The sequence below is a fragment of the Triturus cristatus genome, chromosome 6 (assembly GCF_964204655.1).
Source record: "Triturus cristatus chromosome 6, aTriCri1.1, whole genome shotgun sequence".
NCBI lineage: Eukaryota > Metazoa > Chordata > Amphibia > Caudata > Salamandridae > Triturus > Triturus cristatus.
This window is the reverse complement of record NC_140589.1, coordinates 859,976,200-860,001,778: the sequence shown is the minus strand read 5'-3', so window position 1 is coordinate 860,001,778 and position 25,579 is coordinate 859,976,200. Positions and strand designations below refer to the sequence as shown.

At 43.3% G+C, this 25,579-nt stretch overlaps 1 protein-coding gene across 1 annotated transcript in view; it reads right to left on the bottom strand.

The window, feature by feature from the left end:
- LOC146817969 (chitin synthase chs-2-like) overlaps window positions 1–22,340 on the bottom strand; it is a 281,940-nt gene extending 259,600 nt beyond the window's left edge. Inside the window, exons 1-3 of the mRNA XM_085609724.1 lie at window positions 22,210–22,340; window positions 12,276–12,417; window positions 4,188–4,370 (exon numbers count right to left, since the gene is read on the bottom strand). Of these exons, the coding sequence (XP_085465850.1) occupies window positions 4,188–4,370; window positions 12,276–12,417; window positions 22,210–22,340 (456 nt within the window). The remainder of the gene's footprint in view (window positions 1–4,187; window positions 4,371–12,275; window positions 12,418–22,209) is intronic.
- Window positions 22,341–25,579: the final 3,239 nt, after the last annotated feature.

Genomic DNA, 25,579 nt, shown 5'->3' with positions numbered 1-25,579 from the left:
CGCATCCCTGCAAATCAGCAGAGATGCGCCAGGAAAGATGTGTCACGCAAGTTTACAATGCAGCGCATCGTGGCGCAAGGATAAACAGATGTGTGACGCATCTGATGGCGTAAGGGCGGCGCATTGCTGGAGTCGTGTCGCAAGCACGACGCAACTCCAGCAATGTTTAGGGGCTGGCCATACCATACATGCTGCGTCATGCCTTACGCCTGCTTCAAGCAGGCGCAAGGTTTTGACGCAGCAGCGTCGGAAAAGTGACTGAGTGAAATCTTGTAGATTTTACTGCGTCACTTTTCCGAGGCTTTTTCCGCTGGAACGCCCACCCTGCATACATTAAACCTGACACAGGTTTAATGTGGCGCAGGGCTTTACACCGTGACGCATCTCCATAGATGCGTCACGATGTAAATAGGGCGCAACGTGGCGCAGGGTTTACGCCACCGCTGCGTCACAAAAGTGAAGCAACGGCGGCGGAAAAGTGGCGCAAGTCTAACATAAATCTGCCCCTTAGTTTTAGGTGCAAAGCCAGATTTACGAAATAGCGTAATTTGTCATTGTTCCAAAACCTAATGTCAATGAAAGGCAGGTGTAGCAAAGGCTACTGCGGCATATTGCGTGCTGTACCTACATGTAACGTGTGCATTACATTAAAGCATACATCTTACATGTCTGGCCTCTGTGCTGGTGTGCGTAGGCATTTAGGGGAGGGATCGCAGAGCCTCCTTTGCACCACAGCACGAGGCTCTGTGTGATGCAGAACAGATTGGTTTCCAGTGAGTGTCGCCAGTGACATCATTGGTGGGCGACTTACTAACTATGACACTGAGCCATTTTCTGCCTTCACGGAACGCAGTGCTGCAATGATTCACGCACCTTTTATCTGTGTGAAGAACAGTGAATTTGGGCCTTCCTTTGTGCTGTGGGTATCAAAGCACCGAAAACTGTCTAGAAATGAATACACCGCACCTGGTCAATGCTTCCTTTTGAAATGCTAGTCTAGGGACACAGAGGGCCAGGAAACTTAAAAAGAGATGACATTTACATTGGGAATGGGTGAGTTTCAAAGTGCTCTACTCAAATTATGATTCGATAAATTCGAATTTCTAATTCGAATCTGGTGGAATCAATTACATCACTGATATGCTGCTCCCAATGGGGATTCAAGTCTAGACTAAGTATGCCAAATTCAAGCCTTATTTGAGCAACCTCAATCCAGGTTAGTTCTCTCTGACCAAAAGACACCTTTTGATTTGAATAAGTCAAGCCAGCTCAATGCATCATGATTGCATACCTCACGATTTCTAAACGTGATCTGTGTTTAAGCATGCTTTGTGAAAGTATCCATAAAGTGCATTTGAAACGATTTAAGATACATTTTAAGGGCACACACCAGCAAACCTGCATTAATAACTTTCAAGTTGTTTTTGCTTATAAGAGACTCATCTAACCATTACAAGGATAACATTCTGGCATTTGCCCTTGTACATAAATTTGCTAATACTTAAAATTCTGCCAGAGTGGTAACATTTTCTGAGGGAGTAAATCTTCTTACAGCGGCAGGTTATGGAAATTCCAGAGTGGAGATGCTTGCAAATGGTGGCAAATACGGCTAAACCTGAAGTTTGTGGGTATTTAGAATACTGTCCAAGGTTGGTTCTCACCTTTGAATCATCTTAAGAAGTATTCCTGTCAAGAGCAGCAGTAAATCTGATTTTGCAGTAGCAGTGACAATAGGACATGCCCAAAATGTTAGGACAAGGATATTCTAAAAGTGGTACATTTTCGTATACTTAAATGCTGAGGCAAGTGACTACTCCTAGGACTCTGTAACAGTGACATCTTTTCAAGAGTGATCCTAGTAATCTTTGAAAATTTCAGGAAATGCTGAAATATACACAAATTATAGGCATAAGCCCTTCAATATAAATTTACAACCCTCCTGCTGGAACATTGAGAATTATATCTTGAACACAACAGCGTGCCTGTTGTCTCCAAAGAAGGAATTCACCCCATCTCACAGGTGCTGAAGGAACGTCACTCTCTAGCCATGTAAGCCAGAATACTATTCAGAACCAGTTGTTAGACTCACAAGGCTTTTCACGTGCGGACTTTCACTGCCTAACCCTACTGCTCACCATTTGTGGAAGTTGGAGAGATAGCCAGTGTAAGAATTCACTCCCTCCTGCAAACATCTGTCCTAAATGTTCAATTGACATAGACAATCTGGTGACTTCTCAGTTGGATTATACCAACAGCCTATACCTGGGGCTCCCAGTTTACCTGATTCACAGATTACAGATAATTCAGAGGTTAATTGGTTGGATACCCTTCCGGCACCATATATCTCCTCACATTAAGTCAACTACATCGGCTCCCTGATGCTAGGAGGATAGAGTTTAAGGCTCTGACTTTTGCCTTTAGAGCCACAAGTGGCATTGGCCCATGCTATCTCAAGCAGAGGCTCAGTCCATATCAACAGGAGCGGACCCTGAGATCCAATCATTTGCGACTCCTCCACGATCCATGATATGCCAATACTCGACAAGGTGGCAGGTCATTCTGGGTAAGGACTGCTAAACTTTGGAATGCATTGCCAACTCATCTGTGCCTGATAGAGACAGAACAGGAGTTTAGGAAGGTCTTAAAAACTTGTCTCTTTAGTCAGGTGTAGTCTTATTGGCCGGTGTTTTCCTTAGTCCTGCTCTTAGCGCCGGGGCACTTCAAACAAGGTGAGTGTGCGCATTACAAATGACGATTGATTGATTGACATCAAAGCAGTCCTTCACTGGTGCCATCAACAGTTTCTGGAACTCCTTTCTTCCTTCTCAGAGGCATATGTGAAAGTTCACTCTGAGTTTCAGAACTTCTGAATGTTGTTTCTTTACATGAAAAACGATTTCCCAAAAAAGTCTTTCCTTTCTCAAAAAAACCCCTGCGAAAGCATGCTACATCTCGAACATTCTGTGGTAAGTTTGGAAAGTAAGAAAAGTGAGAGAAAGACATTACAAATGTTTGAGGCTGTACAACTTAATATCGACCCCTAGAATGTTCTGATACAAGAATAACGAGTACAGAATATCGAAGGACAAAATATCAAAAGGTAAGTACATATAGGGAAGTATAGATTTACTATTTCTAACTCCACATCTACATACCTTGAAGATATATGTACTGCCTAGATACATATATTTGGCGTTAGGTATAGCAAATCTGGACTTACTTGCCTGTCGATATTTTTTTTATATTTCTGCCACGATATTATGTCTCGGAAATATTCTGGGGTCAATATTCAGGGTGTACGCCTCTTTGAGAATTTGTGACTGTGGTTGTTCAGCTCATGTTCATTGTATCTTTCTACTCACAACTCCGAGTCACCACAACTTATCCTGTAGGTATCACTTACAAGCTTGGAAAATGTCTTAGTGTCGCAACAATTCTACATGAGTATATCATACCTCTGCAATTGAGACTTGATTTGTGACTCACTTGCTTGTTTTTAATGCAGCTTCTCAGATTCTTTCCACATGTGATGATGAAATGTCCTACAGAGCGCAGATACCATGTCCATATGCAACAGAACTCAACGTACTGAAAACATTTTGAGAATCGAGCTCCACAAAATCAAATACAAAGGCCTATACACATCTAATCACCCCATAATTTATTTAGTCTATGTTAATTTATGTCTCTGCCTATTTCATTGTTGAGCTTCAAATGGATCAACATTCTAAATGAAGCTGTAAAAATACACTCCCAAGCCCCCGCCCCCAAAAAAGCCTCTGGCAGTTCTAAATATTTCTCCCATATTTGATGATCAACTAATTTGAATCCGTTCTAGCCTCCTAGACTCCGCCATCCTCACAGAACTACTACTTGAGGACTGTTTTTACTTTTCTTTCCAACACCATAATTTACCGATCTAACATTAAATATTGCTTCACAAATGCCCCAAATGTAAAGATATTTCTCTAGCGCTATTTGGAAGACAATCGACCCGAGCATAGAGAGAAGTGATCTGCCCAGGATCACACAACTTTGTCAAGTGGGAAACCCTTGGTTGTAAATCTGCTAACTTCTAGACATTTCATTCTGCTGCAGCATGATTTGGAGGGAAGTGTACTAATTGACGAGAATGCTCATAGATAAATGCTAATTTTATTTTGATTTTTTAGTTAAACAGGTCTTACCGTTATGAAAGCACTCCTGCATGGGAACTTCGAATCTCTGAATGTCATTGTCCAAAGGCATTTTACAAGTGTCAACAGATTGGGAAATACCAGCATAGCACCGATGATGAGGAGAGCAAGAGGTTTCCTGGAAAAGTACAAGGGTTTTGGACCGGCCAGGGTGACCATCAACAGGAAGGAAGCCTTAAGAATGAAGGGAAGGGGAAGAGAAGAGAAGGGAGCTGTATGAGATCACATGGCAATCATTAAATATGTCTTAAACCTTCTTTTTTCTTGAAGGTGCATGCACAGGAATTAACTAGGCATACCTAGTCACCCATTTTCAATGCTAAAAATCATGTTACATCTTAAATTGTCTCTTTGGAAAAGTTGAATAAGTAAGGATATCTCACTCCATAAGCAAAGTGAACCATAACACTAAAACATTTTTACTGAGCTACCTATAACTACAGCCCAGTAATACTTCATGATGCCATCTGTCAAGTCCAGGTTTTGACCAACTTACAAACTGGAGCTGGGAAGACAGACAGCCTGTGCCCCACTCATCTTCAAAGATTTACCTGGAAATAATATGCATTGAGTAACGATTAATCCTGTCAGGTACTGCCAGAAATGCATTTAGATATTAGTTGGTTCTGGAACACAATTTTCTCCGAAAGATGGACTTAAAGAAAATACACCCTGTGGGGCCTATTCACAAACTGCATTGTGTAGTACATTTAGTTGTAAAATACTAGTACTGATGATTAACTATAAAATGCTACTCACTGACCTACTTGCTGAGGTCTATGCCTCCCCCTCTCCTATCATTTACAGGGATCGCTGGCCCGACTGCAGATATCATTCTCCAGTCCATATGGTTCCTAATAGCTGTGACCCACCTGCATACCAGAATCACATGCCATCAAGGAATGACACTTAGAGCATGCCAGCAGCCCAACCTGCTTAATCGTGGCCCCGGAAACACTTTTCGATCTTCCAACTTCTGGTCATGCTCTGGGCCGGAGGAGGCATAGCCTACAGGGTAGCCTGACTCCCAGCAGAGAACCATACTGCATAGCCTAGAACTAACTGAGCCTGAAGCAGCAGACCAGATGGACCAGTATAGATTTATAATGTATGTATATATATATAGTGTAATTACTGCTCATTTATAGTTACGTCGATGTGTGTGGGCTGTTGGGAATGGCATGCTTGCTCCCGTGCCTGGGGATCAGGCTTTTGAATCTCATGGGCCTATACACAATGGTAAGTTACACTTAGGTAAGTTACACTTGTGAGTAATTTAACCATCATACAAGATGCTTCTATAGGAAGAATCACTCTATGTACTCATTTCATAAAGGCATCTAACAGTCCATAACATATGTTCGGGAGAGATTTCCATTTCAATGTAGTGTTAGCGTGATCATGAATAACGCCACTGCCAATCTCCTATCACTAAAACATTCTTTCATTGTGATGACATATCAAGCACAAAAAAGTGTCACCTAAACCAATGCATTTTTGTTTCTTCCTGGAACTTTGTCTGGGTGCTGTAACCCTGGAGGTACAATTGAAGTATAAGAACCATATTCTGATGCAAGACCCAACCATTTGGTTGTGTTGTAGTAGTATTCTATTTTATGGGTTAACGTTTGCATCCAAATAAGTGTCTCATTTGTCTTTTTTCATAATTTGAAAGATGTAGCCAGTAGTACATTTTATAAATGGGAAAATCACATGTACTCAAGTTGCACAAACTATATTAGAGCATTTTACCTTTGTTTACTCAGAGCTGACTTTATGTCTAGCATTTCCCTGAAAGAAAAAAGTGGCATCTCCTGCAACCCAGGTTACTACCAAGCTTTAAAATCCACCACTTTCAACTCTCTTTGTTTTTCACAAATAACTTTACGACCACTTAAAAGTAAGTGAACATTCTGTTGATGGTTATAAGCTGTACAAATCACTGTCCATCACAAGTTTTCCAGGTTGATTTGAATTAATTATTTAAGTGTGCTGGATAATTCCCTGGCAGACACACAACAAGGCCAGTACAAATAAAAGTGGTGGAGTGGTAAATATGAAGATACGTTGTGTGCCATGTTATGCAAGGTTATACATCAGAAGAGGGTTGCTTAACCTGACGAAGTCTCAAAAGCAGGGCCAGTGGTTGAATAAAATGGAACCAAATCACCACAAAACACTCCCCTAAGTCCTTCTCAAATCCACAAGGATACCTTAATCAACTCTAGACTCACCCATTCACTTAGTTATTAAAGCATTTGAATGAACCATGTGGCAGAATCATAATGATATGACATATATGAAGAATATATATACATCTTTTATTTTGATAACAAATCATATATATCATTGAAGAGCTGGAGATGAGAGACAATTCAATTAGTCTCTAAAATATACACATCTGCAAAATTATGGGTCCGATTTCGATGCTGTCGGAAACGGCACTGACCCTTGGTTGAAGCCGTTGCGACCGCATCTGAATTGGCTGTTCAGATTGCTTTTCCGACCGACCCATTTTGATGGGGTCGGATGGAAAGGAATCCTTACCGGATTTCTGAATGGCCTGTGATGGGCTCGGAGAGCCCGGCTGCCATTTGGAAATCCTCTATCAATCCCTCGGGTGGCTCTTTCTGGTCGAGGTTTTCTGTGCCAGCCTTTCAGACACAGAAAGGCTGTGGGAATCCCACTTTGCGGGTCCCCAGCAGGGTCCCCTTGGGTGCAAGGCAGCTGGATGGCAGTCTAGGTGGCACTTATGGTTCCCCCTATTGATCCCTGGCCTCTGGGCCAGGCACCTTGAGGTGCCTGCAACGGGGTGCAGGGAGGAACTGCACCTCTGCTCTTTGCAATGAGAGCATGCATTCTGTTCAGAATGCATGCTCCCATTGTAAAGAATAGGATTGCGGGGCTGGAACTGATGACAGGAGGTCGTTTGGTTCCAGTTCCAAACTGATGTCAGAAGGACTCCTGTCCGTCCGTCATCGGAATTGGCCCCTATGTCACATTTATAAACTAATTTGTAAAATAAAATCATTCAGTGCAAGCAGATTGTGGGAGAGAAATTGTTGACAAGTTTTGGTGTGATAAATTTATATTGTTCACCTTCTTCAGGACATTAACAAATGTTTGTCTTCAATTATTATAAAACATAATTCTTATATAACAAAGACTATAAACAGCAGAAAAACAACAATTATGCTTAAGAAGTACAAATACATCTCTATTTTGTAACTTGCTATTTTTAAATATATGGTTCAATCTTTTTATTCACACCAATGATACCCTTATGTTCTTGAACAGACTCATGCTGTGTCATTCAATCTTCCACACAATATATTTGCCACCACTCCTATATTTGGAATAAAGTTATAATTTAAAAAATCACAAGCCATAAAATTACATTTGCTGTTGTACAAATGCCTTACTCTATGTCACATAGCATGGCTCTTAAACTTTATTGCCAACTAGACAACATCCAATGAAGAACAATGCAAAATGGTGTCTTTCTGGATTGGGAGTTACCATAGTTTTTCACATATTAGTTCTTCAATACAATTGCCTTAACGCTGTTGTTAAAAATAATAGTCATCCACCAAACCAATATTCACTCATAGAGAAATAAAACAGATCTTTAACCCCTTCTGTGCCCATGACGAGCTGGACTCGTCATGGGCCGCGGTTGCGCTGTGCCCATGACGAGTCCAGCTCGTCATAAACCCCGCCCGCTAATGCAACGGCCGGCACAGGGCGGGGAAAGGGCGTGGCACACAAGGGGTTAAGTGAACCTGTATTTTGTTTTGGGAATCATTGGAAGAGTGCTTAGTTCATATTCTACATTTTTATAATACACCACTTGAGGCGATGCTTTAATACTTCTATTTTCTCTTCAGAAGTCAAAATTCATTACAATCCCTTTTTTTCTACAAATTAACAAATCTGTGGTTGTTTTTCACTATCTCACATATAACTACGTTTTATCCCATGATCGCAGCAAAAAAAAAAAGTATTCTCTTCTGTTTCCTACTTCAAAATGCATTTCCTTTAAGTAGTTACCATTCACAATAGGAGAACTGCCCATGTGTTGTGGTGTCTTTAGATATGCTCTCATCTTAAACAAACCAATCTTCACAGGTATAGGCTCTTTATATCAAAACCTGGGTGATTAAATGTACATCACCTTCCCTTTCAATCAAAGCTAGAACAATGACAGAAATCATTGGGACAACATTTTCTTTGGAAAAGTAAACCAAAACTTGTGGTTAAACTAGGGTTAATGAAGATCGTGTCACTGCTCTAGATTTTCAGTCTTTGATTGAAAGGCGAGGTTACATACGTTTAATGTCCAGCTTTTTAACCAAAACAAGAGATTATAACTGTGAATATTTGGCTTCTTTAAGGTTAAGGTAACATTTTTGTCTTGCTTTTTGTATTTTATTATGTTCAGTTTGCTCTTTACTTTAGCTATGTCAACATATGCTACTACATTACCAGCCAAAAGCAGCACATCATATGCTGTAAAAGTTCATGTGGCAAGCAACCATTTACCAATGTTCAAAGTAGTAAAATAGTGCGTCTGCAGCTTTTCTTCTATTTTAGACACTAATCAGGCCAAAACTGTGCTACAGCAGTAGGCTGGATCACAAAACATGTTTGTCTTGCACTAGTTCATATCCTTGATGGCTAGTAAGTTACTGCTTGGAGCAAACACCTCTTACAACCATTTTATGAATGCAGGTGTCCGCAGGTGTTAACGTGTAACAAATTGTTTGTGGATATTTGTTCTGTAGCATTATGTTGTATAGTTGATGTATAATTTTGTGTGCTGCTGTGCTTTTACAACATTTATGCAATTATATATGTATTGTGTTTTATTATGGCTGTTGTGTTTCCATCACATTTTGACTGTTCTGTTGTGTCCTGTTATGCTTTAATTGTCTTGTTACAGTACAATGTATATTTTTTGTGCTTTCCTTCATGTTTACTTTAGCTAGAGATGTCAAAAAATGCTGCTACATTTTCAGCCATGTGCAACACATGTCTTCAAAGTAATTATGTAGCTAGTTACTACTTTCTAAAGTGGTAACATAGTGGTGCTCCAGACTATCTTCTACTTGAGGCATCAGTCAGCCCAAAAGTGTGGCAGAGACCAGTCTTAAATTAGCACTACCAGAGATCGCTTTATTTTATGTGGCCAAAATCACTATATAAAGCCATTGTAATGTATCTCCTCATTGAGCCCACGTCGGTTTCCCTATAGGAATCCATTTCTAACAGCTATGCCCTGGTTATACTATTCACAAAAATAGGCATGGCTTTTCACAACAGTGTTGAGTATTTCTAAAGAAAGCCTATCTCTCATTGGTGACAAGCATAAAGACTACTTGCTCTGTGACAGAGGTAAATTTGTGAGTGTTACTAGGGTAGCTTACAAGGAGCAAGTGAATCCTAACTTTGGACATTGCTGTGGGCCCAAAACCACAGCCAAGGGCGGCCCTTACAAGCTTGTCCACTATGAATAAAGGGAGATTGCTCAAGTGGGCCCAGGTGGACTCGCTGCACCTACAAATGTCTCTTTTCTCTTCCTGTCTCTATGATTTTAGCACATGCTTGGTTAGTGATGCAGGGAGGAGGGAGGTATTGGAGGCATATGAAGGCATAATCTTGGGGGTTAGCAAACTCTTGATGTTTACAACCACTAGTACATGGGAATCACAAACCCCAAAATTGTTCGCTGGGAATGCTCACAATGCTTGCACAATTTGAAGGCTGCATTAAAGCAGTCGCCGAGGGACAGGCAATTGATTAGAAATTGTAGGCGGGCCTACAAGGAGGCCCAAAAGGAGTGTAGACACAAGTTACAGGAGGTAGCCTGGAAAGAATATGTCGAGCCTGTGACATGGGGGATAGTTGCCTTTTTTGGAGTGTTGTAAACAGGCCCTGTTTTTCTGAGGATTCTAGCCCGCTTTTATTGTCATCATATTCTGGAGCAACACAGGGGGGCTCATTTTGAAGGCATCTGTAACCACGAGGAGGGGGCGGGTGGTGAAAACCCTGGGGGACTGAACAACACCAGAGACCGAGTGGTTTTCACCTTAGACGAAATCCAACGGGGAATTCTCGCCTTGACCAGTAACAAAGCACCGGGACTCAGATAACATATCGCCGGACTTGTTTAAAGCTAACATTGAAGTTTGGGCTCTGCTATTAACGCAAGTTTTAAATGCAGTTGAACAGGAGGTGTTGCCACCCTCCTGGTCTACTGCCGTGATCGTCCCCATATTCAAGAAGTGGGACAATGCTATCAGCCAATCTCACTTTTAGATGCATGCCTCAGTTAAGGTTGTAGGAAGGGCGGTTTTAAACAGGTTGCCTGAATGGGCAGAAGATGATAACATCTTAAGTTAGCTAGCTGCTAGTTAACAAGTATCCTGGGACCAATTTCAGGGTAACACCCCTAATCAGCCAGGCTAGCTTGAATCCAGTGGCAAAGTGAGCAAGGAACCCTGCCACTGGATTCAAGCTAGCCTGGCTGATGTGGGGTGTTACCCCGAAACGGGTCCGAGGATGCTTGTTTCCAGTTCAGGGAGGACCTGGCCTGGCAGTTCGGCCTGGACTGTTCACATGAGGCACAGGGTCAAGACTGATTTGCATATGGCTGGGTCCAAACTGGGGTGGCGAAGAGAGCTAAAGAACGATGATGGGTTTAGCCCAGATCTGTGACTGGGGGTGAGTGTCCATCATCTCCTTGTGTTTGCTTTGTTCGCACTAAGTTTCACAGGGTATGCCCAGACGTGGGTCCCTTACTCACTTTGCCACTGGATTCAAGCTAGCCTGGCTGATGAGGGGTGTTACCCTGAAACTGGTCCCAGGATGCTTGTTTCCGGTCCAGGGAGGACCTGGCCTAGAAGGTCGGGCTGGCCTGTTCCCATGAGGCACACGGTCAAGAGTGATTTGCATATGGCTGGATGCAAACTGGGGTGGCGAAGTTAGCTAAAGAACGATGATGGATTCAACCCAGATCTGTGACTGGGGGTGAGTGTCTGAAAGGTTTCAGCACTCCATCCACTGTCTCCTTGTGTTTGCTTTGTTCGCCCTAAGTTGGTAGGGTATGCCCAGGCGTGAGTCCCTTGCTCACTTTGCCACTGGATTCAAGCTAGCCTGTCTGATGAGGGATGTTACCCCGAAACCGGTCCCAGGATGCTTGTTTCCGGACCAGGGAGGACCTGGCTTGGCAGTTCGGGCTGGACTGTTCCCATGAGGCACAGGGTCAGGACTGATTTGCATATGTCTCGGTCCAAACTGGGGTGGCGAAGTGAGCTAAAGAACGATGATGGATTTAACCCAGATTTGTGACTGGGGGTGAGTGTCTGAAAAGTTTCAGCACTCCGTCCATCATCTCCTTGTGTTCACCTTGCTTTTATAAGCAAACGCATTGTTTTTTCTTTATTGTCGTTTTATGAATTTGATCTTATTATATGGATTTGTACTATTTTATGGTGAATTTATTTACCGAATAAAGAAATATTGATTGATATATCTTGCACAATAAAGGTGATATACATAGCATGTGAATATCCATTCATGAGTTTATATGTATTCACACATGTCTGCATATAAAACGTCATTAGAATAACAACAAACCTTCCCCTAATCCTACATTTATAAATTCTACAAAACATTGAGGCTGTGACTTACAATTGTATTGCTCTGCATAATATATTTATTTTGTGAACCTAAGTTGAATTTAAGTTTGGAAAAAGGAATGTTACTCTGATCCAAAAAACCTAAATGCTGACTGTATGTGGGAACTGGATATACTATAACACCACTCGTTTTAACTGTGAAAGTGTTTACCTGTGTGTTCTCTCCTGGTGTGGTGCATATATTCCCCATTTTGTAAAGTTAGTGTGTCTGTGTGTACGCGTGTATGTGTGTGTGCACTAATGGGTGACCATGTGCATTACTTTTAATAAAATGTGACATCTTATCATAGTACGACAAGTCAAAATGGCAATTGAGTCAGAAAGACAGCTTTAAAAAGTCAGGTTTGTGAATTTGTTGTTCATGGCGATTAGAACTCACCTTACTGAAAAAGCCTAGCGCACACACCAGCAATCCCAGCAGCACGCAGATCAGTGTATTAATGAACAAAGGGCAACGCCGGGTTTTCTCCACCTCATTGTCCACTGGCTTCAGCAGAAAAGGGTCCCAGGTTCTTCTGAATCTATAAATTACAAAACACCATCTCTGAGTAAGAAATTTCATTTTCCAAATGAATTCTGCCAATTTTGGGCCTCATTTATGAGAAGTGACGCACCACTGCGTGAAAGCAGCGATACATCACTTTTCAGTGCGCCCTCCTTGCGACATGATGGATGCGTCATATTTACTGTATGACGCATCATGTCGCAAGGAGTTACAGATACGTCAGATAGTGCTCCTGAGGCGGAAGCCGGGAGCGGGTGATCTTTTTAACAATTTTAAGTTGTTTTAAACTCTGTATGTGATAACGTGTACCTTGAAAAACTTGAGACTTCGCATTCTGCGGTGTTGGCGCCATTCCAGGGAAGCCCCTCGCTCCTGGGCACGCCCACTGACGCTCGGCCACGCCCCCTCCCACACTATATAAATCGCGCCGTTGCCCAGCGCGTATTGGTGACAGATAGTGCTCCTGAGGCGGAAGCCGGGAGCGGGTGATCTTTTTAACAATTTTAAGTTGTTTTAAACTCTGTATGTGATAACGTGTACCTTGAAAAACTTGAGACTTCGCATTCTGCGGTGTTGGCACCATTCCAGGGAAGCCCCTCGCTCCTGGACATGCCCACTGATGCTCGGCCACACCCCCTCCCACTCACCTTAAGCGATGTGCTGCCAACGGCCGCGCAGCGGACGCGCGCAGCGGGCGCGCCGCTTGCTGGCCGAAGGCGCGCCAAAGGCAAGCCCGTCTGCGACCATACGGGACCCGGGGCCATAAACCCTGGTCTCCATACCTCCCAGCTAAGGAGCTATAGTCCAGCGAATATCCACAGCATCGGAACCGCAGCTGTGGCACGCTGCACCCACAGATTCCCACCAGATAAACTCCCTCCCCGCTGCCCGGCCTGTAAACATCCCTTCAACACCAAAATCCCGACAGACACAATCCAGAAATATTGTATGTACCTGTTGAACTGTAGGTCCCTTCCGAAACACAGCACGGAAATTGCCCTGCTGTTAGAAGAGCGGAAACCGGACGCCATCTTCCTGACGGAGACATGGCTCACCTCCCACTCTGAGCCGTACCTAGTCACAGCTCTACCCCCTGGCTATCAAATCCACAGGCTAGACCGGTCGGAACGGAGAGGAGGAGGCCTGGCTATCATACTAAAGGGTCAGTATCGTTGTCGTACTACCTCTGAAGCAATCCCCGAGTGTGAAAGTCTAGCATTCACTATCGACTTCTCCTCAAATATTTCCTTCTCAGGCACCCTGATATATCGCCCCCCAGAGCCGGCAAAAATGTTCCATAGACTTCTCCCGAACATTATAGCCGAACGCATCATGTCAACAGCCAACCATACTCTTCTGGGAGATCTTAACTTTCACTTTGACAGCCCCACAGACCACACTGCTTTGGAACTAATAGATGACCTAGCAGCATTGCAATTAATTCAGCATGTCTCAGCCCCCACTCATGAAAAGGGCCATCTACTAGACCCGATTTTTAGCAATTGCACGGAGCTGCTGGTCAGTCAACCCATTGCCCTTCCCTGGACTGATCACTCCTTAATACCTTTCACCTGGTTTACCGATAAAGCCCCCCTGTCCACCCCCCAACTCAAATTCACAAGGAACTGGGCGAAATTACCCACCAAGGTTTGGATAAGCAACTTAGAATCCACCTGCCCACCCCACCCTACAGACCCCAACATAGCAAACCAGGAATATGAGGGTTGGATCGCAAAATCGTTGGACGCCACCTTACCTTTTCGGAAATCCATATCGAAAAGACTGCACAAATCAGCCCCTTGGTTTTCAGATATCTTAAGAGCAAAAAAACGCTTATGTAGGAAACATGAGAGAGTATGGCGCCTAGACTTTCTACCTGAGAAAAAGTCCCAATACAAGGAGGCAATCAAGGCTTACATAGACGAGATTAGGACGGCTCAAACCGCCTATTTTTCGGCTAAAATTATGGAAGCCAAATCCAAACCAAAGGAAATCTTCCACTTGGTAAAAAGCCTGACAAAAGTGAATAACTCAGCTCCATCCTTAGCTAAAACACAAGCACAATGTAATGAGCTAGCGGACTTTTTCCATAAAAAGGTTACCAAGATCTACTCCTCCTTTCCAACAGTAGATGTAACTCCAATAACAGCTGTCCAGGCACCACTGAAACACATAACTCTCCCAGACCAACCTACCCTAGAACATTTTCTCCCCTTAGATCTGGATACCCTTAACCATCTGGCCCGGCAAATCAAATCTGGCTCTCCACTCGACCCAGCACCACCAGATGTTATGATGCAGGCTAGCCAGGTTACCCTACCCATGGTACTGGAGCTGTTAAACTCCTCCATTTCATCATGTACTGTGCCCACAGGATGGAAAAAAGCCATGGTACGGGCTTTGCTTAAAAAGCCCAATTTAGACCCGGAAGACCACGCCAACTACCGCCCAATCTCACTGCTCCCCTGGGCAAGCAAAATTCTTGAGAAACACATAAACATCCAGTTAATAAAATTTCTTGAAAACCACTTGTTACTGGATGTTTCCCAGACAGGGTTTAGACCTAGGCACGGAACCGAAACCGCACTGTTAGCGGTTACCGAAGAGTCACGGAGGATACTGGACCAAGGTGGTTCAGTGGCAGTGATCCTCCTCGACCTAAGTGCGGCCTTCGATACGGTCAGCTATTCCACTCTGCTGAACCGTTTATCGAAGATCGGAATAACAGGAAATGCACTTAGGTGGCTCAATTCCTTCTTGAGCAACAGAACATTCCAAATCTTTGATGGTGACACAGTGTCAGCCAGCAAATCACTGAGCTGCGGGGTGCCACAAGGTTCCTCTCTGAGCCCTGCGTTGTTCAACATATATATGAAACCACTGGCTGGGGTCGTCCAACCGTTCGGTATCAAGATCATATCATACACAGATGATACCCAGCTAGTGGTGTCTCTGGCGCAGGAGGGTAACAGGCACACAACAACAGGCCTTATGAAATGCCTACAGAATGTTAAGGAATGGATGACAGCCTCCTCCTTAAAGCTCAACGGAGACAAAACGGAGCTTATGCTCTTGGGCCCATCTTCGCCAGTGCCATTCATCTCCCTCTGGCCGTCCTGTTTAGGTCCTCCACCAACCCCGAAGGAAAGTGTAAAAAGCTTGGGAGTCTGGTTAGACAAAAATCTCTCGTTCACCACCCAAGCCACCAAGCTGTCTGCCACGTGTTTTGGCTTACTTAGAACAGTGAGGAAAGTCCTGCCCCTCCTGCCGATTGAAGCGAAACAAGTAGCAATACAGGGTCTGATTCAATCCCGGTTAGACTTCAATAACGCCCTTTACCTGGGTTCCCCCGAATCTACCTTGCGGAAGCTTCAACTGGTACAGAACTGTGCAGCTAGAACCCTGCTACAGACCCCACGCAGACAGTCAATCAGGCTCGGATTAAAAAGACTGCATTGGCTCCCGGTGAAACAGAGAGTTGCATTTAAGGCATTATGCATCTCCCACCAAGCCTTCTGGAACAAGAGCCCAGCAATTAGCGGCAGTCTAGTTACCCATTACCACCCTAGCAGGAATCTCCGATCGACGGAGGCCTTCTTGGCCTCAATGCCCAAAGTTAAAAGAGCCAGAACCGGAGGAAGGATGTTCTCCCTAAATGCCTCCAAGCTATGGAATTCTCTCCCTCTGCAACTTCGCTCTGACCCTGACCTGCTATCATTTCGTAAACAACTGAAGACCTGGTTGTTCGCACAGTCTCCCTGATCCTGACCACCTCCTCAACGATCACATCTGTACACCTAGCGCTTGGATGCCCCTGGGGCAGCAATCGCGCTTTACAAATCCACATTCAATTCAATTCATTCAATTCATTCTGACGTATCTGTATGTGCAAAAAAAGTGACGCATTGCTGGAGTGTGTCACAAAAGTGACGAAACTCAAGCAAAAGGGCCTGGATCAGTCTTATGCCTGCTGTGAGGCAGGTGTAAGATATTGACGCATTTGTGACCTAGAAGCGGTGCAGTGAAATCTCATAGATTTTACTGCATCACTTCTTTGAGGCTTTCTTGTTGGGAACGACCCCCCTGCATACATTTTACCTGACGCAGGTATAATGTAGCGCAGGGGTTTACAAAGTGATGCATCTGCTTAGATACGTCACTTTGTAAATAGGGCGCAATAGAGAGCATGTTTTATGCCGCTGATGCGTCACAAAAAGTGATGCAAGGGAGGCACAAAACTGTCGCAAGGCCTTATAAATAAGGCCCTTTGTTTTTGCCTATATAACATCTGATTACCTCTATGGCAGCTTTAGGCCTGCAGGCCAGGATGCTTTGTTTTAAGTGGCATTCATTGTACTCTGCATTCAGCACCTATTAACATGGCCCTCGCCAGATATTGCCTGATAATACCAGGCTGATACTGGTTGTCAAATATCAGGTACATCTAAGAGTACAGGGCGATTCCTGTCCTGTTGCCTATGAGCTGAGTTGTGTGGTTTTGGCAGAGGATATTCCCCCACAGGCAAATATGTGGTCTTTGCGTGCCAAACGGAAACCAGACAGATCAGTACACACAGCCGAATTTCTGAATACAAATATTTTGTACTCAATTATTTTCTCAAACCTTGGCTGCTGTTTAAGTGTTTTAGGTGGGTTTGTATAATTTGGCTGAAATATTCCAAATGTTGAAACAGATTTCAATGATCTAAAAAGACATGAGAGGTATGATATGTTACACTTTATCCAGCCAATGGAGAACTTAAGGCTTATCACTTGTCCAGGCTGTTAAGAGAATGTACTTATGTTATGTTGTGTAGAAAAAATGGCAGAGCCTGCCAGCTTTAACCACTTCAAAGACAGTAATGGATAGTGGGGAGAAGATTTCTCTAGGCTTTGCTGCAACTGCTCAAGGACATGACCAGGTATATGCAATATCCTTTATTCTTCATTTCAAAAGTTTTTTTATTGGTTGTTTCCAAATAAAACAATACATACAATACTTCAAATACAATATCCTTTATTCTGTTCTCACCTCTCCTTGGACTCTCTTTCTGCATGAATCCCAGGAGACCCAGGCCTGCATAAGAGGAATGTTTTGATAACTAAGAGGTGGGCTCACACAGTGGCGGCCCCTCCGCTGAGGCGGTGGAGCGTCGCACCACTGCTATTGCAGCAGTGAAAAAAAAGAAAATGATAATACCAAAACTTTATTATCCTTTTCTTTTTCTTTCGGGTGTTGGGCAGGGCTGGCTCCTTGACGCCAGAGCAGAGGAGGAGTGGTTTGCACTCTTCTAAGTGCACATGGCAGTTCGACCAGCCCTCTAGGGCCGGACAAATCTTCATGTACACTTGGCGTGTTCTCCATTGGGCAGTGTTGCCCAGACACGTGGAGAACATGCCCTGCCTCTTCAGGCACTGCCTGAGCCTCCAAACAGGATGCTCAGGCCAATCACGAGGCTGCTCCTGCAGCGTCATGATTGGCTGGGAGAGCCCGGAAATCTGAGTGCTTCTGGTGCTTCCAGCAGACGAGGTGAGGCGTGCAGCGGTAAGCTTTTAATTTGTTATTTTTGATTAATCCTCCGGCCCTCCCACCCCTGTTCCGAGCGAAACGCCAGTGAGCAGAGCTCTTACCCAGTAAGAGAAGTTTCCACCATTTTAGATTTTACAGACTAGTCAATATAAGTATTACGCTGCAAAACAACAATTTTATAGAGCTGGTATTACACCTACAGCTAATAGACGGGACACATCCTTTTTTTAAGGGTCTTCAACAGCACTTCAACACATGTTGCAGTAGTTTTAGTTACTTTTGATCCGTTTGAGTTAGAAACAATTTTTGTATTTAAATCTGTAGATTATCTAGCAGATGACTGAGCATGTGGCAAATGTGTTAAAAACACGATTATGCTGAAAGTACCACAGCCAAAAAATCGAATAATTCCAGTGGACAGATTTATAGATTATACACAGATGTCTACAATAGGCATTCAGCCCACTGTGCTTTCGGCTTGAAGTGTCCTGTTTATACACAGCAGGCGTTACACCAGCTGAGCTATTTAGTTTGCAGTGCTTATCCACCACCATCCTTTTGTATTTTTTTATTCTCATAATTTTGGGGAAAAATTCCACCACTAAAAGAACAACTTTTACTTTTGTGTGTATTAATTTACCCGCCTAGGACGCCACCTTCCAAATAATGTATCAAAAATAAGAATTCGTAGAATAAGGACAGCTCTCTGTGACGGATTTCTATTCTATAACATGTAAAGTATACACAGTAACACAATATCAAAATTGTTAGCTTCTCTAATAATTATCTAAACGTACTTATGATTTGATTATAACGTAAACTAACTACTGTTTTTTTATTAAAGAATTTGGAAGAAAAAAATCGAGATGAAAAACGACATATTGAAGCATATAATTCATGAACTGTTGGCCATTCCTTGTCATATTTCTCGGCAAAGTTCAGTCTGCAATACATGACTTGTTACATTTGACAAGTGTTAACAAGTCTAGGGGGGGCGTGGCTAGCGCCCGGGGAGAATGGCGGCGCCGGCGTGAGTGCTCCGCCCGAGACGGAGTGTACTGGCGGTTCGCGTGTCTGACGCGAACCTTGCAGGGAAGCCTTCGTTGCCTAAAGATGTCAGGAGTGCCCTGAGTTCACTTTAGCCGCTGGGGCGGTATCGTTTCTAGCACCGCTGCTCCTTGTAGTTTCGGTCGCGGCTCGGCAACGGCCGCGGCCGCCATTTTGTTTTTGCAGGTTCAGATTCTCTTCAGGAGCGCGTTTCACCGCGTATTGGTGTTCCATTGTCTGGATGAATGCATAATCCTCCAGCTTTACTAATGACACGGATGGCATCCTCTGGCATGTTTTTCAGGTGACTCTTTTATCAAATTATGGCTCTTCTGTGACTAAATGGTTATTTCCTACCCTCCTCAAGCTTGGCAGCCATTTTAAGAATTCACTTTGCTCTTCTCAAGTTCCTATATCTTCTGGTCCTTGGCCTGGCATTTCTATCCGTCAATTCCTTGCGCTCTTGGAATCCTGCGAATAGTCTGCTCTGCTTCCAGCTGTATTGTGTGCTCCCAGTGACCTGGTACTTTATAGTCGCGTCGATGGCTGAGTGTCCCACCAAAGTCCATAAACGTAACTATATTAAGAACTCCAAGCTTTTTACAGAACTGGCCCATCTGGAGGCTTCTCAGTCCCTTTCCCCCACTGAGATGATGACGCATATGGAACCCTCCACGCAGCCTTCCGCGAAAATCATGCCTAAGAGGTTGAAAAAAGATCCACCTTCGCCTCCCAAGTCCTCTTCTACTATCTCTATGGAGTTACTCCTTGATGAGATACGGGCCTTGCGTCCTTTTATGGAGGAAACCAACACCAAACTGCAGGTTCTTACTGATAGTTGGACTATGATGGATGAAAGGGTGTCGTCAGTGGAGCGTGATGTATCCTCCCTTCAAGACTCTGCTGCCAAGGTTACCCATCTACATGCGCAAGTCTCCTCTCTCCAGAAGCAGGTGGAGGACTTGGAAAATCGAAACAGGCGCAACAATCTTCGCCTTTACGGCCTGGTGGAAGGTTGCGAAGGGAATGACTCTATCAATTTTTTCAAGTCCTTTCTCCCCAAGCTTTTGCACTTGCCAGAGGACACCACACTAAATATCCAGCGTGCCCACAGGCTTGGACGAGTTCCTTCTTCTCCTCCTGCGCAAGCAAAGCCCAGAGGTGTAATAATGTATTTCCTGGAATACACAGATCTACTGAACGTTCTCTCCGCAGCTAGAGCCTTTCCTCGTCTCACATGGTCGGGCTCCACCTTATTTTTTGCGCAAGATTATGCCAGAGCCACTGCAACTCGCCGTAAGGCCTTCTTGGACATGAGACCTGACCTTCGCTCCATTGGTGCCAGATACGGTCACCTATAATAATAAAACTACGACATATGAAGAACCTACACGACTCCGGAGTTTCCTGAACTCTTGCGGCCAGACCAATATGGAGCTCTCTGAACCTTCCTCTTCTCACCCACCGTGACTTTCTCTGAAGTTGTATCACAACATCCCAGATATGCTTGCTTGTTGATTTTTTCTAACTCAAATGTTCTCAAGCACATATATATTCTCCTGATGACTTTTTGCTGTCTATTGATTTATTTGTTGTTCGCGTTACAGTTTCTTGTTCCATTCTATTCATTGATTATTTTGTGTTTTTGTAGTTTGTTCTCGCCTAACTTTGTTATCTTTCTTCCCCCATAGCTTATTGTCCTGTGTTCCGCCTTGTTCCTCCGCTCGGACGTCCCACCGACCCCGAGTGCCTTGCCTTCTTCAGTTGGCTCTACCTCCCTCCCCTCATCTCCACGTCCGTCTTGTTTTGTTCCTGTTCCTGACTGTATCTCCCCTGATTTATCCTTTGTAAGTATTCCTTTTACCATTTTGGGAATGTTTGTCTTTGTAGGTTTATTGGTGTTAATACCTTTTTTACGACCTCTTTCCTCTTCTCCCTTATTTTACTCTTTTCTCCTCATCTTCCATTGGCTTCCTCGGTCATGCTTCCTTCTCATTATATACTCTGCTCCCTTGTCACCTCACTTCCTCTTTGACTTATATTTACTTTTTTTCTCCCTTTGGCCGTTCCCTCTCTTATCCTGTTTCTTTATTGGTCTTTTTGTGCATGTTCTTCTTTCTCTTCCACTGGACCTTTACTCATATTATCTCCGGACTTTATTTCTTTTTTTCTTCCACGTTTTTTGTCTTTCACGAGGCTTTCTCTCAATGTTCTATTCCCTCTTTGCACTATTCTTTTAATACTCTTTTCTTTTTTTTTTTTTCTTTTTTTTTTTAAAAAAACCTTTATTTACGTCAACATGGTACACAGCTATTCAGCCGACATCCCGGAGGTTCGGCAGCACGATAGGAACAATACGTAGGAAGGTCCATGTCCGTACATCAGGAGTAACAAAGGTTTAGTTTTAATGTAAACCAAAAAATAAAAACACGAGCAAGGCCAAGCATATAATAAGCATGCGCTAGTTCTCAGCTGGGGCGAGGTCCCACTCCCATCAGCGCTTTTAATAATCTTTAATGTCAGTACGCATTTTATCCTGGAACGTTAAAGGTCTTCACTCTCGCATCAAGAGGCAAAAAATTATTTCTCATTTAGCCAAGTTGAATGTAGACATTGCCTTTTTGCAAGAAACGCATTTATCTGATGTGGAAGCTGCTAAGCTTAAGAGAGGTTGGGTTGGTGATGTTTTCTCTACTCCTGGGGATGGTAAAAGGAATGGTGTGGCTGTGCTAGTTCATAAATCTCTCCCACATTCTCTCCTGTCTTCCGAGTCAGATCCTGAAGGCAGATGGTTGTATGTCAAACTTTCCTCGAAGGGTATTCCCATTTCCCTTTTCAACATTCATGCACCTACTGGTGGTGATCCCGCTTTTTGGCGCACAATGGCTTCTCGTATTTCCGAATACGTTGATGACAATTTCATTATGGCAGGAGATTGCAACTTACCTCATGACCCCTTTTTAGATCGGCATTTTAGAGCCTCCTATATCCCTAATAAGTCTCACAAATTGTTTGTTCAGGCAGTATCCCAGCACAAACTCGTTGATGCCTGGCGGTTGTGCAATCCTACCACTAAAGAATTTACCTTTTACTCCCCTTCTCACCAATCACAGTCCCGTATTGATTACATTTTTCTTTCCCATCATATATCTCAATCCCTCACTCACGCTGATATTGGCCCCATCCTATTTTCTGATCATGCCCCTGTTTTGGCCAACATTGATGTCTTACCCAAGTCCACTGGGCCGAAGCGATGGCTCTTTAATAACGCTCTCCTTCTTGATCCCATTTTCACAACCTCCTTTGTCGAATTTACCACAGAATTTTTTGCCATCAATGATACGCCCAATTTGCCCAAGCATGTTATTTGGGACGCTTATAAAGCTGCAGCTAGAGGTTTCATCATTGATTCTGTGGCTAAAAAGCGTAAAATCGCTCGTAAGCGTACTTGCGATCTCCTCCTTACGATAAAAAAATTGGAGCACGCTTTTTATACCTCCCACTCGCAGGAAAGTTTGACTAATCTTGTTGAAGCTAAGGTGCAATTTAACAAACAATCCACTGAAGATGCTTCGTTATACCTGTTGAAATCTAGCTCACAATTTTATGGGGGTAAGAACAGAGCGGGGAAGGTTTTAGCCAATTATTTAAAAGTTAAGCAACATAAACTGAATATTGAATCTGTTTTTGATGATAATTCTGTTCTGAGGCACACAGATGCTGATATTTTAGAAGAATTTTCCCGCTTTTATGCCAAGCTTTATTCATCTGAAACTCACCCTACTCCCCAATCCCTCGCTACCTTCTTCTCCGGCATTCAGATTCCCCCCAATTTTCCTGTAGACCTGTCCACTCTTGAAATGCCTATCTCCAGTTCTGAACTACACATTGCACTTCAGTCACTTAAGAAGGATAAAGCCCCGGGTCCGGACGGATTTACAGTTGAATTTTATTTGCAATTTTCTAAAGTATTATTACCCAGATTACATTCTCTTATTGATTCTTTTGTCCTTAGTGGCACCTCCTCTGGCACTTTTTCAGACGCCCACATATGCATAATACTCAAAGAAGGGAAAGACACCCAGTATTGCAAAAATTACAGACCAATTTCTTTAGTTAACATTGATTATAAGATATACGCTAAGTCCCTTGCTATAAGACTAGACCCCTTTCTTCCCGAATTATTAGGCCCAGAACAATCCGGATTTGTTAAGGGTCGTTTCATCACAGACAATAGTAGACTTCTGTTCAATGTCCTGTCCAAGTCCTCACGATTTCAGGATTCGTTACCAGCAATTGCTCTGGACGCAGAAAAAGCGTTTGACAGGGTAGAGTGGACTTTTCTTTTTTCCGCCCTCAGATGGTTTGGGTTTGGTCCCAATTTTATTTCCCTGGTTTCTTTCCTTTATTCCAACCCCAGAGCGGCGGTCTGTGCTAATGGCCTGGTCTCTTCTTTCTTCACCCTAGGTAGAGGAGTTCGCCAGGGATGTCCCCTTTCCCCTTTCTTATTCAATCTGGCCTTAGAACCCTTCCTCTCAAAACTCCGTCAAAATCCTAATTTGCACGGTTTTCAATTTTCTCAAACGAATATTAAACTTGCTGCCTACGCCGATGACATCCTCCTCTTTATCTCTAACCCTGCCATCTCCATTCCTGCATTTCTAGCTGAAGTCCATGAATACTCCCAAATTTCTGGTTATAAATTGAATAACGACAAATGTGAAATTTTACCTCTTACAAAATTTACTTTCAAACCCGATTTTGTTACGTCCAACTTCACTTGGTGCACCTCACACATTAAATATCTTGGATTACACATTGCCCCCTCCCTTTCAGACACTGTTTCGTTATGCCTTAGCAAATGCATCCAGAGATTGTCTGACCTTACTTCCCGGTGGCACCCGCTTTATCTTTCCTGGTGGGGTCGCCTTGACACGATTAAAATGATGCTCTCCCCAATAGTTCTATACACTATTTCCAATATCCCAATCCCTATTCCAGCTAAATTTTTTAGGAAAATCAACACTATTCTTTCTTCCTTCCTCTGGTCCGGCAAAAAAGCACGTATGTCCCTGTATAGATTACGACTCCCCAAATCAGAGGGTGGGGTCAATTTTCCAGATTTTCCCACCTATCACAAAGCTTTCCTTCTACGACAAGCTTCCCTTTGGCTGCGAGATTCTGCTGAATCTTCCCCTTTATGGCTTGTTGTTGAGCGCCTTTCTCTGTCCCCCTTTACTTTCGCTGAATATCTTTCATTTTCTCGTAAACCCCAGTTCACTTCCACCCCCATCCACAAATTTACCACCAAGCTTCTTCTATAATCCAGTTTATTGCTTAATATTTCCAGTACTGCTTTTTGCTCTATAGCCTCAATTATTTGTTATCTCTCAATTTCATGTTTATTTCCATAGAAATGTTTACTTTCCCTGCTATATTGGTGTTATGTTTTGGTTTTTTCTTATGTATTGACACCTTTATTTCTCCAATAAAGATCTTTCGAACTTAAAAAAAAGTGTTAACAAGTCTAATATTCTTTCTTCAACCTTCGGGCTTGAACGACTTTTCCATTGAAAGCCACATTCTTTGTGTTGACCATATCAATCTTTGAAAATTGTCGAAAGTGGAGGTTGGTTCTAACTACTGTCTAGTGTGAGACGTAACTCGTCAAGAATCTCCACACGAACATAACGTGGATTCACATAGTGCCTAGTACCATCGGGACTAGAGTCCAGCGCAGTCTATACATTTTTTGTTGGATTAATGTTAAAATCGACTATCCTGAACATATAGACTTATAGATAAGTAACAGTAAGGAAAAGGGATGCTTTTCACCTCTTGTTCTGACTGATCTTATGGACGAATATGTCTCCTTACAACGCATGTGAATACATTGCATACCATTACAACGCATACCAGTACATCGCAAGTCATTACAACAACTTGCTGTAGGGGGCGCGCTGGACTTAGGAATAGTATTATTTACTATTCCTACTCCAGTTTACGCACCAGCAGGGTAGGTGTTGGATTGTAAATCCAACACCAGGACGCCCCCTACAGCAAGTCGTTGAAACGACTGGCGATGTAATGGTACGTGTGTTAACAAAACAGTCGTTGTAAAGGTACCACGTTGTGGAGACAGCATTGTAAATGCTGTTTCCCCTTATAGACAACTCAATATTCACTCTTTTTGTCTATTTGATGTCAGTAAGAACTCTGAGATGAAGAATGCCCCCTTTTATGCACTGTTACCCATCTGGAATTTCATGTTAAGTAAGGTCCCATCAAATTCCCTTCAACTGCTCAGATCAGCATTAAAAGGAGGGATGAGTCTTGAGGAAGCCATCCATGCATGATATGTAACATAAAACGATATCACCCAGGCCACTCACCCCATGTTGTAAGTAAAAAGATTTAAAAATCCCACACCCACTACCCTTAGCAATGCCCTTACCTGTCCTGGCAAAATATAAAAAATGACCTCCTGTCCTACCACACGGACTGTCAGCATCGCCGTCCACTCAGTTGTTCAAATATTAGATTACCTAGTTTCTTACTTCTCGTCCACAACTATTCCTACCACCTTTAGGACTAAACTCCC